Source organism: Talpa europaea (assembly GCF_964194135.1).
Source record: "Talpa europaea genome assembly, chromosome: 6".
Classification (NCBI taxonomy): domain Eukaryota; kingdom Metazoa; phylum Chordata; class Mammalia; order Eulipotyphla; family Talpidae; genus Talpa; species Talpa europaea.
Window position 1 is genome coordinate 54,600,215 of NC_140072.1, and position 16,656 is coordinate 54,616,870.

At 43.4% G+C, this 16,656-nt stretch overlaps 1 protein-coding gene across 6 annotated transcripts; it reads right to left on the minus strand.

Annotated features, from left to right (window-relative positions):
- Nucleotides 1–1,801: 1,801 nt before the first annotated feature.
- On the minus strand, nucleotides 1,802–16,377 carry ACTG2 (actin gamma 2, smooth muscle; the record flags this gene model as incomplete). Of its 6 annotated transcripts, none has more annotated exons than XM_084235047.1 (8): nucleotides 1,802–1,988; nucleotides 5,450–5,631; nucleotides 7,640–7,831; nucleotides 8,607–8,768; nucleotides 10,363–10,447; nucleotides 10,704–10,814; nucleotides 15,684–15,812; nucleotides 16,237–16,377. In XM_084235047.1, 8 exons carry the CDS (start codon nucleotides 16,360–16,362, stop codon nucleotides 1,845–1,847), a joined length of 1,131 nt encoding a protein of 376 aa, XP_084091173.1. In that variant the 3' UTR covers nucleotides 1,802–1,844. The 6 variants fall into 6 exon arrangements, with proteins under 6 accessions (XP_084091173.1, XP_084091174.1, XP_084091176.1 ...); XM_084235048.1 differs by having other exon boundaries at nucleotides 16,197–16,325; XM_084235050.1 differs by lacking the exon at nucleotides 15,684–15,812 and having other exon boundaries at nucleotides 16,237–16,362.
- Nucleotides 16,378–16,656: the final 279 nt, after the last annotated feature.

Sequence of the window (16,656 nt, forward strand, 5' to 3'; positions counted from 1 at the left end):
GCTCTGATTGCAAGGGGCATGGGAAGAAGTGTCAGCGCCCCACTTTTCCTCCGATCCTGCCAAGTCGGGGGTGCGGGGGCAGTTGGGTGGGAGGGGAGCGAGCGCGCCGCCTCCCTACATGCCCCCAACACCCACCCCTACATCCCCCAATCCTCCAATAGCCCGGGTCTGTGACTACTTTGCAGAACTGCCCTCAACCTACTGGAACCACTTCCCTGCACAGGTGGAAACTCTGTGAATTCACGTCATTCTCCTCCGCCCCCCTTCCGTGTAGGGTACACCTACATCCACCACTAATTGCAGAAGCGACAGTGAAAAGCCTGGCTCTGTTGCCTCAGTCAGGCTTATACTCTAGAGCTCCCTGAGGTTCAGGCTGAAGCCACCTTTTGGGGACTTTGCCTGAAGATCCCACCCCCACCACCGGACTCCTCCCCTTTCCTGTTTTGCCTCCCCTACTGTACTTAGCAGTTTCTCTTAAGAGCACTTCTTTAATAAATCACTTGGATGTGAAGTGCCATTCCAGTTCTGCTTGGGAAATCCGGCCTAAAACAACCGACTCCAGAGGGCAAGTGAAGGGATGGAGGAAAAATGGAGGAAAAATGTCTGAAGTTGAGGTTCCTGCTTCACTGTCTCCAAATAGGTGTGTTTGGGAAAGTTCATGGACCTGGTAGGATCTGCTTAGCAGAGTCAAAGATGGGACCTGACTAGGTGGAGAGAGCAAAGGGTACATAATCAGGCAGAAGTGAGGACCTAATTCTGGAATTAACTAGATAAGTGATCTAGTCAAAAGAAATTCGTTATAAAATGGTACTGATACTAATCCTGCCTTATAGGGGTGTGATGAGGATTAAATGTGGAAATCCACATAAAGCTCTTAACCTAATGCCTAGCATATTGTAAGCACTCAATAATGTTAGCTATTATTATCATTCCTTATTGTTTCATTGTACTTTGTGGGTGCTTCTGTTTCATCTCAAATCATTGTCTCTTTTTGCAATGAGACCCTGATTGGCAGGAATAATCTTTGACTAGTACAAAAATCCCACTTGGCCATACCCAGCAATTCTAGATGATCCAAATTCAGTAAATACTTATGAAATTAAACAAACTGACCAAGGGCAGGGAGTGGAGGGGGCAAATAATGAAAGACATAGACACAGGGAGACAAGATGGAAGAGGAGGAGGAAGAAGGAGAGGAACAAAAGGGGAGAGAAGATACTTTTTCATTAATAGAGCTGCTGACAGTGTGCTACTTTATTGATTGGCTTTTGGGGCAAAATGCAGTCTAATAATAACAAATGGACCTCAGCGATCTTAAGCCCACCGTGACTTTCCTTCACTAAGCTCAATAACATTGTGTTTGAACCACTTATATTTATCATCCTATAGGCTTTGTGCTTTTCTTTCCATTCATGTTCTCCGTGTGTCACCTTTGAGTATGAGGACACAACCGCTGAAAGGCCTTGTTTCTTACCTACTGCTCTAACTCCCCCCGTCCCCTCAATTTTCTAGCCCTTGTTACTCACGTTCAAGGAAAAGGAAACAGGGCAGTATAGGAGAAGAACTAACTTTGGATTTTAATCCTGGTTCTGTGTGATCTTCAGCAAGACCTTAACTTCTCTGAGCCTCAATTTCCTCATCTGTAATATGGGGATAATAATAGTACCTACCACAGAGGGTCAATGTGTAGATAGAAGAAAGATGTGAAAAGTCCTTAGTAAAATGTGTGAGACAGAACTGGAGAAAAAAAAGCCCCAACAGAGAAGTAAAGTTTGAAAGTTTTAATGTTTTGTGATTGGTAACAGAGCAGTCTCAAGGAGATTCCCAGAGAATCTCTTCTGACTTTAGAAGCACTTCCTGTGAACAATGGAGGGCCCTGCCTCGTCATACTCGGGCTTGCTGATCCACATTTGCTGGAAGGTAGACAGAGAGGCCAGGATGGAGCCTCCGATCCAGACCGAGTACTTCCGCTCTGGGGGAGCAATAATCTGCAAAGAGTAAATGGAATGAATCATGATCTGCCCCCAAGGAACAGGGAAGGTAATCCAGAAATTGCCTCTCCACCCTGAGGCTGCCTGGGAAAGGACAGCCACCATGGTCAGAAAGAAACTGGGTAGACCTTGCAGTAGGTTGGATTATTGCTCAAATCTTCACTCCTGATTTACCTGCCCCTCTGTGGAAAGAGTACATTGTTCTACCCTGTGACTTTGGGCTGGGCCCTATATTTGCTTTGGTCAAGAGGATGTTAGTAGACATGATACAAGCAGGGCTTTAAATGTGCTTCAGGCATGCAACTGGGTATGCTCTCCTACGCCTCTGTCATCTTGAGAAGAGCTGCCCTTGAGGAGCTGCTGGCCCTTCAGCCTGGGTCCCCTAATGTAAGAAGTGGACCTGATTTGAGTTGAGCTGTAGAGCTTTCTAGACAAACCTCATTTAGATCACCTGACTTCCAGCAGACCTGTAGATGCACAAGCAATAAAGGCTTATTGTCATGTGCTCTGAGATTTATGGTTGCTTGTTACTTGGTAAGAGCTGGTAAGATACAAACATCTATAGGGGCAGCGCTGTTCGGTTCTGGAGTTTAGATGCATAGGCTGCTTGGGCTGGGCTTCCTCCATTCCTCAGTCTGAGCTAGTGTACTCAAACCATGTCTTGAACTTCATCTGTGAACAGCCGCTTGTTCTTAAATTCATACATACAGTGCCACTGGAAGTCCTGAACTTAGCCTTTAGGAACTCGTTGTCATGTCAAACAACTTTGAACTTAAAAGTGGATCCAGAAGGACTGATTCTTAACCTCATTTCCCACTTTCTGAAGAATCTAAGAATCCAGTGCTAGAACAAATCAGATACTAAATTGAATTTTTTGTCTCCATAGAACATCTCCACATATCTCCTAAATTACAAATATCATGGAATTGTAGAATATGATTTTTAGAATTATCTTATCATTTAGGCAGACAAAAGTTACCTAGATACTCCTTGGACAGATACCTCAAGGATAGGCACAGCCAGTAAGAAGGCAATGGACTTCATTGCTAGGCAGTTCTAGTTGTGAGAAAACTCTGGGTTGTCTTAGGTTGGAGGTCCTAAATCTCGGTCCCCAGCCCTATGCTATAGCTCTTTGCCGTATCCTTAAGTCTTGCCTCATCTTCCCGATTTCTCCACACAAACCCTTCTGTCCAATGTGGTAGCAAAAGGTGCTTGTACATTCAAACACGCTCTGGTCACCTTTGCTCACTCCCCTTCCTGGAGCGCTTTTTCTCCTCCTCTTATGTTAGTTAAGTAGTTCTTTTATTCATCATGTCTATTATTTAGATACTGAATTCCTTGAAGCCTGGCACATGGTGTTAAACTCAGGGCAGTGGCTCATAAATTGGGATATGCATCAAATTATTGGTATTCATGCAGCACCCTAGCTAATGGGGACACCCCAGACCTGTTGTACTAGAGTCTGGGGGTAAAACTAGGGCTGGTATCCTAATATATAGTCCTGGTAAAAAGTTCTGCTGCAGGCATGGCAGCAGGACTGTGGTGGCACCAGAGGCGAAGAGCCCACTAGCTCCACCCGTTTTCTGGTGACCCGCTCTGCTTCCTTGTGCTGAGCAGTGGTAGGCAGGGGGCAGGCCTACCCTTTTGTGAAGAAGTTTCTTAGAATACTGGTATAGGGAATACTCTCACTCAGATCCTCTGAGACTAACTTTATTGTGAGGCTTTGTAACTTGCAATCTTTATCTTGATTCCATTTCCAATTCTGTTTCTAAACCTTTTAGCAGCAAATTTCCTAGAAGCCCTAAAGAGTCTCTGATTGCTTGGGGACGGGAGGCTGTTGGAGGAGTAGTGAGGCTGGCGGGCTCCCATTCTGCTGGGACCTGCAAGGTGAAAAGTACACAGGAAAAGCAGTGTGGGGAGGGCTGTGGCCAACACAGGGCAATAGGCTGTCTAGGAATCAAGGTTTGTCCCTGTGTATTTGAACTGGCAGCCTGGCCGGTGGCCAAATGCTCACGTTTAGAATGCTCACTTTTCTCTTTCTCTAGGGTAACACCCACATCCTTTTGAAAGTTTAAAAATGCTATAGTACAAAAACAAAGTAAATAACCCAGTCAAAAAATGGGCAGAAGAGCTAAAAAGAAACTTCTCCAAAGAGGAAATGCAAATGGCCAACAGGCATATGAAAAAATGTTCATCATCACTTGTAATCAGGGAAATGCAAAACAAAACTACAATGAGATACCATCTTACACCAGTGAGAATGGCACATATTAAAAAAACTAGCAACAACAAATGTTGGCAAGGTTGTCGAGAAAAAGGAACTCTCCTGCACTGCTGGTGGGAGTGCAAACTGGTCCAACCACTATGGAAAGCTGTGTGGAGGTTCCTCAGTCTGCTAAAGATGGAGCTTCCATATGATCCAGCAATTCCACTCTGAGGTATTTACCCAAAGGACACAGAAACATTAATTCAAAAGGGCACCTACACCCCTATGTTTATAGCAGCACTGTTTACAGTAGCTAAGCTATGGAAACAACCCAAATGCCCAAAAATAGATGACTGGATCAAGAAGATGTGTTACATATACACAATGGAATATTACTCAGCAATCAAAAAAGATAAACACATGCAGTTTGCAGCAACATGGATGGAGCAGAAAGGGATCATGCTCAGCAAAATAAGCCCAAAAGAAAAAGAAAAATACCAGATGGTCTCACTCATAGCAGAGTTTAGAAAACCTAAATAAGGGACCAGGAAAAAGACTAATTAATACAAAGTAAAAATCAAAATCAACAAGCAACTATAAACCAGAGACACACTTCCGGGGGTGAGGGGAGGAGGGAGTAGGATCAAAACAAGGGGGGGTGGGAATTGTGTGGGGACTATAACCAAGATGAAAATGCATACATTGTGCAAAAATGAAAAATGATGTAAAAAAATATATATAATTAAAATAATAAATAAATAAATAAATAAAATGCTATAGTGTTGTCTCCTTCTTTTCCTTCCCTCTATTTCTCTTGTCCTAATTTTTCCTCAAACCTCTCAATAGTCTCTTCATCCCATTTCTTTCAACCCCTTCTTTCATGGTGTCCTTGTGATTATGTTTGAGAGCCCTTGTTAAACATGTTTCGGGCTCATCAGTGTCCAAGGAACCATAACCCCCTGAGATGAAGTCTGTCTCAAACCAGGATGAAACTGAACCCAGGAGACCACCAATGGACCTGACAGCCTGATTCTGAGCATCTCCCAAGCAGAAAGTCTGTCTTTGTTCAAAGATTTCTGTACAAAGAACAGGATGGAGGGCCTCCCCTGGTGGCGCAGTGGTTGAGCTCTGGGCTGCGAGGCTGCCCACAGCCTCTGCAGCGCTGGCTCATTCCCCGGTCACCCGCGAGGGTCCCACAAAAAAAAAAAAAAAAAAAAAAGAACAGGATGGAGAGAACTGGGAAGAGACCCACCTTGATCTTCATGGTACTGGGGGCCAGGGCTGTGATCTCCTTCTGCATCCTGTCAGCAATGCCAGGATACATGGTGGTGCCCCCAGAGAGGACATTGTTGGCATATAAGTCCTTGCGGATATCGATGTCGCACTTCATGATGGAATTGTAGGTTGTTTCATGAATCCCAGCAGATTCCATGCCTCGTGGAGATCACAGTATCCAGTTAGCATCCATCACTTCATAAACACATACTTCCAGCTCCCCAAGTGACCCTCTATTGCTGCAGCTACCCTAGTTCAGACCCTTACTCACCTCCCAAATGTGACAAGATCAGAACCTCTAACTGGTCATCACTCACCCTTTAGTTTTCCCCAGTTCTGACTGATCTTTCACATTGTTGCCTGAGGTATATTTCTAAAGAAATGCTTTCATCTTATCATCTTTTTCACAGCTTTATAATCTACATGCCCTATTTATCCTTTTAAAGCAGACAGTTCAGTTGTGTTTCGTGTGTTCACGGAGCTGTGCAACTATCACCATGATTTATTTTTAGAACATTTTTAATATCCCAGAAAGAAACTTCATACTCATTAGTAGACACTCCCTGTTTTTCTCTTACCTCTTTCCCAGCCCTAGACAACTACTAATCTATTTTTCTTCTCTACACATTTGCCTATTCTGGACATTTCATGCAAATGGAATCAATACAAATATCACCTCTTGTGTCTGTCTTCTTTAAGTTAGCATAGTCTTTTCAGTGTTCACACATGTTATAAAATTTATTAATGGTTTATCCTCTTTTATTGCTAAATAATATTTCATTATATGAAATGTATCTAAAATATCACTTTGACGGTCCCCTTGTACCTGAAGGTTGACATCTAGCTGCCTTAACCTGGCATCGAGATCTCCCAGAGTGAAAGATCTTGCATGCCAGACCAGCTCATGCCCACTGCCTGGACTCCCCCACCTCTAGTCTTTTTCCTCATGTGATGTAATTCCACATTGTAGATAGATGAATCTTCCTGAAGTACAAATCTGACCCTTTGCTACACTGTTACCTAAAAACTTCCATGACCCATATGATTAACCCTCATGTTTTTTGTGTGATTCAATGTCTCTCAAGCGTGTGCACAAACACATAACAAACGACATACTCTTCCATTATGTTCAAATAGAACATGATCTTCCACACCTCCAAGCTCTTGCACATATCATTCCATTGACACTGAGTGCCATTACCCACTCTGTAATACTTCCAGCCCTAGATACCATAAAATACTTAATCTCGGGGCCTCCCTGGGGGCACAGGGGTTAAAGACAATGCTATCAAGCTATCACCAGCCTCTGCAGCACGAGTTCCATCAACAGCCAGCCAGGGAGCAATCCACATGGTGCAGCAGATCTCTCCTGACTCGCCCGCTGCTCCCCTCAGCAGTGTATTTCGTCAGTCTGCCTGTTCTGCTCCCCGCTCTGTCTCTGGTGAATCCCCTCACCCCCACCCCTCCGCACCTCTGGCTTACACCCCAGTCCTTGTATGCATAAATAAATAAACCTTTAAGAAATACTTAATCTTTAAAATTCTGCTCAAGGGCTCACCTTCTCTTAGAAGTCCTCCCTGATTTATTCCTCTTACAGCACTCCATCAAGTTTGCTATTTACCAATACATGAAGATCAACATTTACATATGGACACCTCAAGAAAGTAATTGTCTTTATATTAAACAGTATCTTATTTAACATTTACTGTGACCCTCTGTGGCGGACACTATTATTATTTCTATTCTATAAAACTGAGGTAAGGTCACGTCCAAAGTGACAGGCTTTGAAGGCACAGTTTTGAGACTTAAAAGCTAATGTGATCCTCTCCCACCCAACCCTTATTATTACTATAGGTTTCAAGCTCTATGACTTCAATGTTGAGTGATTCAGGAAGTGTTTTGTGTATTAACCTCATTCTTAGTTTCATGGTATAGTCCCTATCCTGCTTTTCCTTTATTTTGATTTCCTTATCCCATTATTTAAAATTATATTCTATTATATTCTATCAAGTTATGTTCTTTACAAATTTTTGGTCCTACTGGAGAAATATGGAGTATGTGTTAATAATAAATAAAGTGTCCATGACTCCCAGTTTTTCTCCCACTATTCCCCACCCATACCTCTACCCTGCCCTCCCCATGGCAGGGGCTGCGGGCAGCACCTCACCAATGAAAGAAGGCTGGAAGAGGGTCTCAGGGCAGCGGAAGCGCTCATTGCCAATGGTGATGACCTGTCCATCAGGCAGCTCATAGCTCTTCTCCAGGGAGGAAGAGGAGGCTGCTGTGGCCATCTCATTCTCAAAATCGAGGGCCACGTAGCACAGCTTTTCCTTGATATCTCGCACGATTTCTCGCTCAGCTGGAAGGAGTAGAAAAGACAGAAAGTAGATTCTCAGTTCAGTTAGTTTGGTCATTCCATTTTGATGTCCATAAAAACCTCCTTCTTGTATGCTGGATTCAGTCTCAGGATGAATGCTAATGGTTCCGTTCCTTTATCTAAAAGGATGTCAGGAAGGTCAGAATCTCGACTCCCAAGCATGACTTCACATGGGGGTTTCTCCTTGCTCTAATCACTGTGTCCTGAAGGAACTTCAGGTCTCTCTGAGAAGCTTGCAAGACATATTTCTGTCGACTTATAGGTTGTGAACTTACAAAATCTAGGAAGGCTGCTACCTCAAAACCATTACCCAGGGGTGGGGGAGACATGAGACATGATATCCACAACTTAGAAATTTAGATCCTATTTATTCCACTTTTCCTCAGACAAATCATACACCCTCCGGTAATGAAATGCATCACCAGAGCTTTACTATCACTCAGCTCTATAAAAACCAGCCTGATCCGGGTGTAGACAGGGACGGAGGGAACAGGTCCCTGGGGAAGGAGGGAATGCTGTGAAAGGACAAGAAGACCTAACCTTGTCCCTCCCCAGGGCATCTTGGCAGGGAACCTTCCTCCTCAAGGAAAGCAGCCTTGACTATTTGAATACACAGCCACCGCCTAGGTCCTCCATGTCTGACCCAACAGAGTTTGAGGACACAGGGCCACAGACTTCTCATTAGCCTTGAGAACTACTTGTCCCTGATCATATTTGGTTCTGAGCTCAAGTCAGAATCAGGAAAGGGAGTGAATACCTGTGGTCACAAAGGAATAGCCTCTCTCTGTGAGGATCTTCATGAGGTAGTCCGTGAGGTCGCGGCCAGCTAGGTCAAGGCGCATGATGGCGTGAGGCAGAGCATAGCCCTCATAAATGGGGACATTGTGGGTGACGCCATCGCCTGAGTCCAGGACGATGCCTATAGACAGAGGGAAAGGAACCCATGAAAACTTTACTTGTCTTTCATCTGACTCTTTCTGGGGTCAATTATCAAAGGATCTTCAACCACCACATTTTTCTTTACCAGCTAAGAAAATTTAACCAACACGAGAAGCATCAAACCTATTTTTTGTGAATGTCAAATTTATTCTCCCAAATGAGACTGTAGCCTCTGCAAGGCAAGTAAAATGTCTTCTTATATTCCTCAGAACACTTATGATAACACACTTGTCATTTTGCATCTAGACTGCACATTCTTTATATGAGACAAGATAATTTGCACAGCCTTTAGGCAAACTACACATGTGTGTGTGCAATAAGTATGTTAGATTTGAAAGGGGCTATAAAAATCAGCCAGTGTGAAAAAGCAACAGTCTCTGCTGATGAAAAAGTTAATAAACACTGAAGGGAAATAAGGTTTCTTAACATAAGAAATCTCTCTCCATCTGATAACTATAATTGATGGGGAAACACTACTATATTGTTGGTGTATTATTATTATTTAATATTGTCCTGGATGTTCAAGCTGATGCAATATGACCGAAAATAAAAATAAGAGGTGATATTATCAAAAGAAAACAGAATTGTTGTTATTTGTATATTATGTGGGTATAGACCTAGAAGACCTAAGAGGGTCAACTAAGAAGCAATTAGAGCTTTTAAGACAGTAAGGGCCAGATACGAACTAAAAATCCAGAGACTAGAAGCTTACTCTTGTATGAGGATGTTGATCTCGGCGTATTTTATGATAAAAAATAAAAAGTAGAGATGGCATAAATGTTCAGCAATAGAGAAAAGATCTTTGAAAAAGGAAATAATAGAAACATCATTCAATGACTACCATGTGGCCATTAAACATCATGTTTACAATATAAAATCAAGAGCATCCCCATAAATGCAAGTGCACAGTGCAGGACACAAAACTCTGTATGGCCTTGCCTTTCCGCATCGCTGTCCTATTGCCTATAATGACATTATCTTTTACTGCTGAATCTCCCCACTTTGGTGGTTAGCTCCACAGTGCCTAGTATCTTGTTTATCAGTGTTCCACGGCCTGGTGCTGTGGGAGCACATGGTAGGGAAGAAATGGAAAAGAGTTAATGAATGAGTGAATGGAGAAATCAATGAACATATGAATGAATGAATGTTCGAATGATATTCATGGAAGTGATCAGATCTCAACTCAAAGTTGCTTTATTTTGAAGATCCATCTGTTTCCCTGAGCACCTTTCCATACCAAGGCCACACACTTCTACATCCACCACTGCAGGTGCTGTGGTTGCTGCTGCATGAGCAGAAACACTCCAGTATTGCTCTTGGGCTGACCCCCATGAGGGAAATGGCTCTGGCTGGATGTACTCATTATGGCATGTTCATGTAACTTCTTTCCTGCTGTACTAGGTAGACTCTCATCTTCATTCCACATGGGTATGCCCTTCTGTTTTTCCTAAGCAAGGTTTTCCCTGGACTTGGGCTGTCCCTTTGACTTTTCTGAGCCGGAGACTCCGTAGGAGACTAGCTTCTCCCTACCTCCCATTGATGTCAGAAAGGGGACCCATGACAAGGCTGCTTACCAGTTGTGCGGCCAGAAGCATACAGGGAGAGCACAGCTTGGATGGCAACGTACATGGCAGGGACATTGAAGGTTTCAAACATGATCTGAAAAGACAATGCAAAATTAAGGACTATCTGGCAAAATTCACAGTATCTCTCGGCCTGCAGATGGTCTGTAATCTTATTAAACAGGGACTGTGCTTATTTAACCTACTCCTACCTCTCACAGGAGCTGGCATAGATTATGCACATGCAGTTCCTCAAAAAACTGTTGTGTTGATGCATAGGTGGGAGAAAGGGTCTGGGCCAAATATCTGTGCTGCATTCTTGTGCCAGAACTCAAGTTTTCCTGGCCTCTTACCTGGGTCATCTTCTCCCTGTTAGCCTTGGGATTTAGGGGGGCCTCCGTGAGCAGGGTGGGATGCTCCTCAGGTGCTACCCGCAGCTCATTGTAGAAGGAGTGGTGCCAGATCTGGTTGAGGCAAAAGTAAAACGAGACTCTCAGTGGTCTGGAAAATTCTGACTGACATGCCTCGTGCTGGGGAAGCATGGCATACCATTCTCAGGATGGGCTGGATCTGGAGAGAACTGAGCATTTCTGACTGACATTTAGAAGCGATAGTCCTTCTCAACATGACTGGGAGACAGGACTCAGTCAATACACTTAGTGTGTTGATTATCTCATCTGACTTTCCCCCTTTCTTACTCTCCTCCCTTATCTCCTCTGCTTCTCCCCATAGGGGACAAGGCCATTGTCTCTCTCAGTATTCCTTGCTTTCTGGCTTCTGTTTGTATTTGGCTGATGGAAGATACCAGCAAGAGTTTAGAAAGTGGAAGGAGAGAGAGAGATTATGGTTTTCCTCCCAGCAATGATGTGGCTCTCCATGCTACAGTTCCTCTTGGGTGACCCCTCTTCCAGCTCACTGAGCCCCAGTGACACTGCCCTCGCCCCTTCAGACTTGGGGGTATAAGAGCTTTCCTCTGTTTCTAGTACTTATGTGCCTCAACACCTTTTTCTGGTCCCCTAACCTTGCTCACATCTCTGTAGTAGGCCTTCCTTAAATTAATTACAAAAGCCCAGCTGAGTGTCTCCAGCTGTGTCCTGCTGGGGACCTGACAAACACACTTGAACTTTCACTGTTTATTAGTGAGCAGGCTAGCACTTTGGACAGGAATTCTCAGCACTTTGACATTTTAGGCTGGACAATTCTTTGTTGTGGGCAGCTGACCTGTGGACTACAGGAGGTTTAGCAGCATCCCTGGCCTCCACCCACCACTTGCCAGTAGCACCTCTCCAGCTGTGACTGTTCCCAGACATTGCCAAATGTCCTCTCAGAGGCAAAATTGCCCCCACTGAGAACCATGGCTTTACTGGAAGTTATTTCTTCCCCATGTCCACTTCCTTCTTTGGCCATCTGTGACAACCAAGTAAGAAACTTTATCTCAGAAGGATTTGGCAAAGAGTGGAAAGGCATCGGACTTTGATCCTCTCAGAGGAGGGGTACTTGATTCAACTGTAGCCCTATGTTCATGGACTCTGGCTTTGTACTAGGGATGTTGTTAAATATGATGAGGGTAGATGTGAACCAGGGATGGGGGATCCTGGCAAAGGAAAGTCTCCAGAGACACTGAAGGGCTTCTGAGGTAGAGGAAACGGTACAAGCAGAGCCCCTGGACCCTGAATGCTTCACAGAGGATGTGAAGGAGATGGCAATGAGTCTTCATGAGTGATGCCAGTATTTCTGCAAACGTGGGCTCTATTCGTCTTTAGTATGGAATAAGAGAGTCCCTGTTCTACCACACTCTAACCTGTGTTTGGTGTTCTCACTCTTAAGGTATGAAATAATTTGATAGGTAAAAATATTTAGTTGTTTTTTGGCCTCCCCAGTGACGCAGTGGTTGAGCTCTGGGCTGCGAAGCTGCCCGCAGCCTCTGCAGCGCAGATTCGATCCCCCACCATTGGCAAGGGTCCCAGATGGTGCGCAGACCTCTCCTGCCATGCCCACTGCTTCCCGCAGCAGCGTACTTTATCAGTTTGCCTGTTCTGCTCCCTGCTCTGGCTCTGGTGAATTCTGTCACCCTCCCGTGCTTCTGACTGTATCCAGTGCTAGTATAAATAAACAAACAAACAAACAAATAAATCTTTAAAAAAAAGTTTAAAAATACTTAGTTATTTTACTTTGAATTTTTTTATTTGCTTCAAGTGAGTTTAAGCTTTTTTCAGATTTACAACTTTTTATAATTTATTTTTTTTAAGATTTATTTATTTATACATACAAGGGCTGGGATACAGGCCAGAGGAGTGGGGGGAGGAAGAGTAAGAGGATTCACCAGAGACAGAGTGGGGAACAGAACAGGCAGGCTGATGAAACACACTGCTGAGAGGAGCAGCGGGTGAGACAGGAGAGGTCTGCTTTGCCCATGTGGGTTACTCCCTGATCTGCCGGGAATCGAACTCACACTGCAGAGAGAATTGCTTCATAGTGCTGTGCTTAACCCCTTGCACCACCAGGTAGGTCCAACTTCTTATAATTTCTACTTGACAAATTATCTTTTCATGTCTTTTGTTTATTTGTCTGGTGGTGATTTTGTATTTTTAACTATCAATTTGTATTAATTGTTTATATTAATCTTCAGTGCATTTGCTATCAATATTTTTCACAATTTGCCATTTGCCTTTTAAATTTGGTTTTATTTTTCACATATTAGAAATTACAATTTTTTAAGAAGTCAAATTTTTTAGTTTTTTCTCTATGGTTTCTTTCATCAAAAATTTGATAAATCCTGGGCCTCCCCTGGTGGTGCCGTGGTTGAGCGCTGGGCTGTGAAGCTGCCACAGCCTCTGCAGCGCCAGTTCAATCCCCGGCCACTGGTGAGGGTCCCATATGGCAGGTGCGTAGACCTCTCCTGCCGCCCGCTGCTCCCCTCAGCAGTGTGTTTCAGTCCTTCTGCCTGTTCTGCTCCCCGCTCTGGCTCTGGTGAATTCTCTTACTCTCCCGCACTTCTGACTGTACTCAGTGCTTGTATAAATAAATAAATAAATAAATAAAAATCTGATAAATCCACTACATTATAGTTTTATCATTTGAATTTTTATATTTAACTTTTATATTCAATTGCTATGTGTTTGGTGAAATGGTGCAAAGTAAGGGCAATAAACAAATACTCCCCATCCCCCAAATAACTAATCATTTGTTTCAGATAATTCATTGAATAATCCTCTTCCCACCTATGGTGTTGGAACATTCATTTATCGTTTATTTCCTCAACTTATGTGCTGGTACCAAACTGTTTTAATTTTTATAACCATATTATACATTAATATTTAGATATGGCAAATCTTTTCTCAAGAATTTCTTCTATTATTATTATTATCTTCTTATAAATTTCTTATTCACATTTTCTCATCATTTTTGCCTTATTTATTTCTCCATCTCTTTATGATTATTTAGCATAATTTGCATAGAAGCAGAGAGTAAACCAGGTGCTGGGGAGGGGGAGACGTTGGTAAAGGATATAAAGTAGCAGTTATGCAGGATCATTAAATTCTGGAGATCTAAGATCACCAGCATGGCGACTCTTAGGTAACAATAGGCTAATGAATATTTGAAATTTGCTAAGAGAATAAATCTTAAGTATTCTCACCGCAAAGAATAATTGTGAGAGGACAGATGTGTGAAATAGCTTGAACATGGTGATTATTATATAATGTATAAGCATTTCAACTGATCAAGCTGTATACTTTAGATATATATAATAAAAAATGTGAGATTTTTATTGGAATGGCAACATGCCTACAAATTAGTAATTTGGATAGACTGAATTGCTTTACCCTATTCATTTTTTTTAAAGATTTATTTATTTATGCACACAAGAGCTGGGGTACAGGCCAGAGGTCCGGAGGTGGGGGGTTGGGGAGGTGAGAGGATTCACCAGAGACAGAGTGGGGAACAGAGTGGGGAACAGACTGACTGAAATACACATGGGTGAGTCAGGAGAGGTCTGCTGTGCTATGTGGGTAGCTCCCTAGCTGGCTGGGGAATCGAACTCATGCTGCAGTAACTGGAGATAGCTTGATAGCACTGACGTTAACCCCTGTGCCACCAGGCAGGCCCCCCTAAACAGTTTTTCTTTGAAGGCACATAATACGTGTTTAGTGGTTTCTTTAAGGAGCTCACATAGTTTTACTACTGTGAGTAAAGTATTTTTTCCTAGTATGTTGAATTAGATATTGTTAGATATTGTTAGATATGTATGAACAGTATATGTCATTTGTTGAACATTAAATATGTTCTATATCTTGGCATTTCATTAAGCATTTATCCAATTCAATCTCCAAGCAACCTAATGAAGAAAGTATTTTTAGTTACACAAGTGAGGAAACTGAGGCTTTGAGGGAAGGTTTTGTGTCCAGATCTCCCTGCCACTGACTGCAGAGCCTGTGCTCTTAACTGCTACACTGTGTGATGCAAAAGCTATTGTATCTTACCTATTTATTTCACAACCAGTGAGTGAATCTAAGACTTAGAGAAAGTATATGTGAATTATGGATTTCAAAACAACATTCTTTACTCCCGGTTGCGATCTGCTTAACAAGCCCTTTATTATATTTCCAAAGCCCATCACTGCAGAATCAATAACTCTCAGACAGCTGTCAGCAGAATTCATCAAAAGAATATTTAAAAAGCCCTATTAGCATTTTGCATGCATGATTCTGTTTATCACAAACTACATTTCGAAATGGACTGTCCTCTCATATTTTCTTACATAAAACAGCTGCTAGAAACCCCTAGAGATTCCTCCTTAAAAATTTTCATTGAAGAGTCATCATTATAACATAGCACTAGTGCATCTGTCGGAAGTCATGACAGGGACAATAAAAGGAAGAGAGAGCTATTTACTTCTCTCAAGGCGGCAGCAGCATTTTAAAAGGGTAAGTGCGAGACTGCAGTGAAAGCTACATGAGAGGATGAAGCTGGGAATCAGGCAGGGCCAGGTCCTCAGATGCCAGACGGAGTTAGGAACCTACTGTTGGTTAATGAGGAGTACTGAAGATTCCTAAGGCAGTGAGTGACATGATCTGATCTGTTTTTAGAAAGAAAAGCTTTGCAGCAGTGTAGAGAATTAATTGGGTGAGTGAGGCAGGAGACAAAGAAATCAGTCAGGAAATAGTCCAGTGAGAGATGCAGGCAGCAGAGACGGGAGATGGTCATAGGGATGGACCAGAAGAGAAGAAGGATGTGAGAAACATTTTAAAGGACGAGCTGACAGGGGCCTGTGGGAGTCCAGCATCATGACATTGTGTTATTGACAAGCACATTAAAGGAGGGTCTACCAATACCTTCTCCATGTCATCCCAGTTGGTGATGATGCCGTGTTCAATGGGGTATTTGAGAGTTAGGATACCTCGCTTGCTCTGAGCCTCATCCCCCACATAGCTGTCTTTCTGGCCCATTCCCACCATAACACCCTGCAATGCAAAAGAGAAGGGAGGAGAAGTGAATTGGCTGAGGGCTCCACTCAGAAGGATTCAGGCACTGGAGAGTCTCTGAAGAAGGATGAAGATAGAAAAGGGGGGAAAGACAGCAGAAGGTAAGGGCGGACCAGATACCAGTGAATGTGGAGGAAAGGGGTGATGGGGAAAGAAGGTAGATTTCTTGTGGAATGTCTCTCTTCTCTTTCTTAAGACAATGTCATTGCCCAAGAGAGCAGGACCTATTCATACACCTCTTCCCCTTCTCTTTCTCTCTCTCTCTCTCTCTCTCTCTCTCTCTCTCTCTCTCTCACACACACACACACACACACACAAACACACACACACACAGCTCAGCCGTCTCCATAGGATAGTGTCCACTCCTACTGGCTCAAAGCCTTGGGTCCAGATGAACACATACCTGGTGGCGAGGGCGGCCCACGATGGATGGGAAGACAGCACGGGGGGCATCATCTCCTGCGAAGCCAGCCTTGCACAGGCCAGAGCCATTGTCACACACAAGAGCAGTGGTCTCCTCTTCACACATGGTGAGTGTTGCCAAGTGAACCAGGAGCTGGAGCACCTTGGGGGTTTGGGGAGTAGAGAAATAGCCTCTTGTCAAATCAGGTTGGAGATAGTATTCTTGGCTTTGAGGCCTGACTCTACCTGCAACCAGGGCCCAGTACCAAAAGGGACAGGCCTCCACTCTCTGGTAGCTGGTCTTGTTCTTTCTATTCTACTGCACTGAGCTGAATTGTGTCTCCCAAAGTTCATATGTTGAAGTCCCAGGCCCCAGACCTCAGAGTGTGATAGTCTTTAGAGAGGTAATTAAGGTAAGATA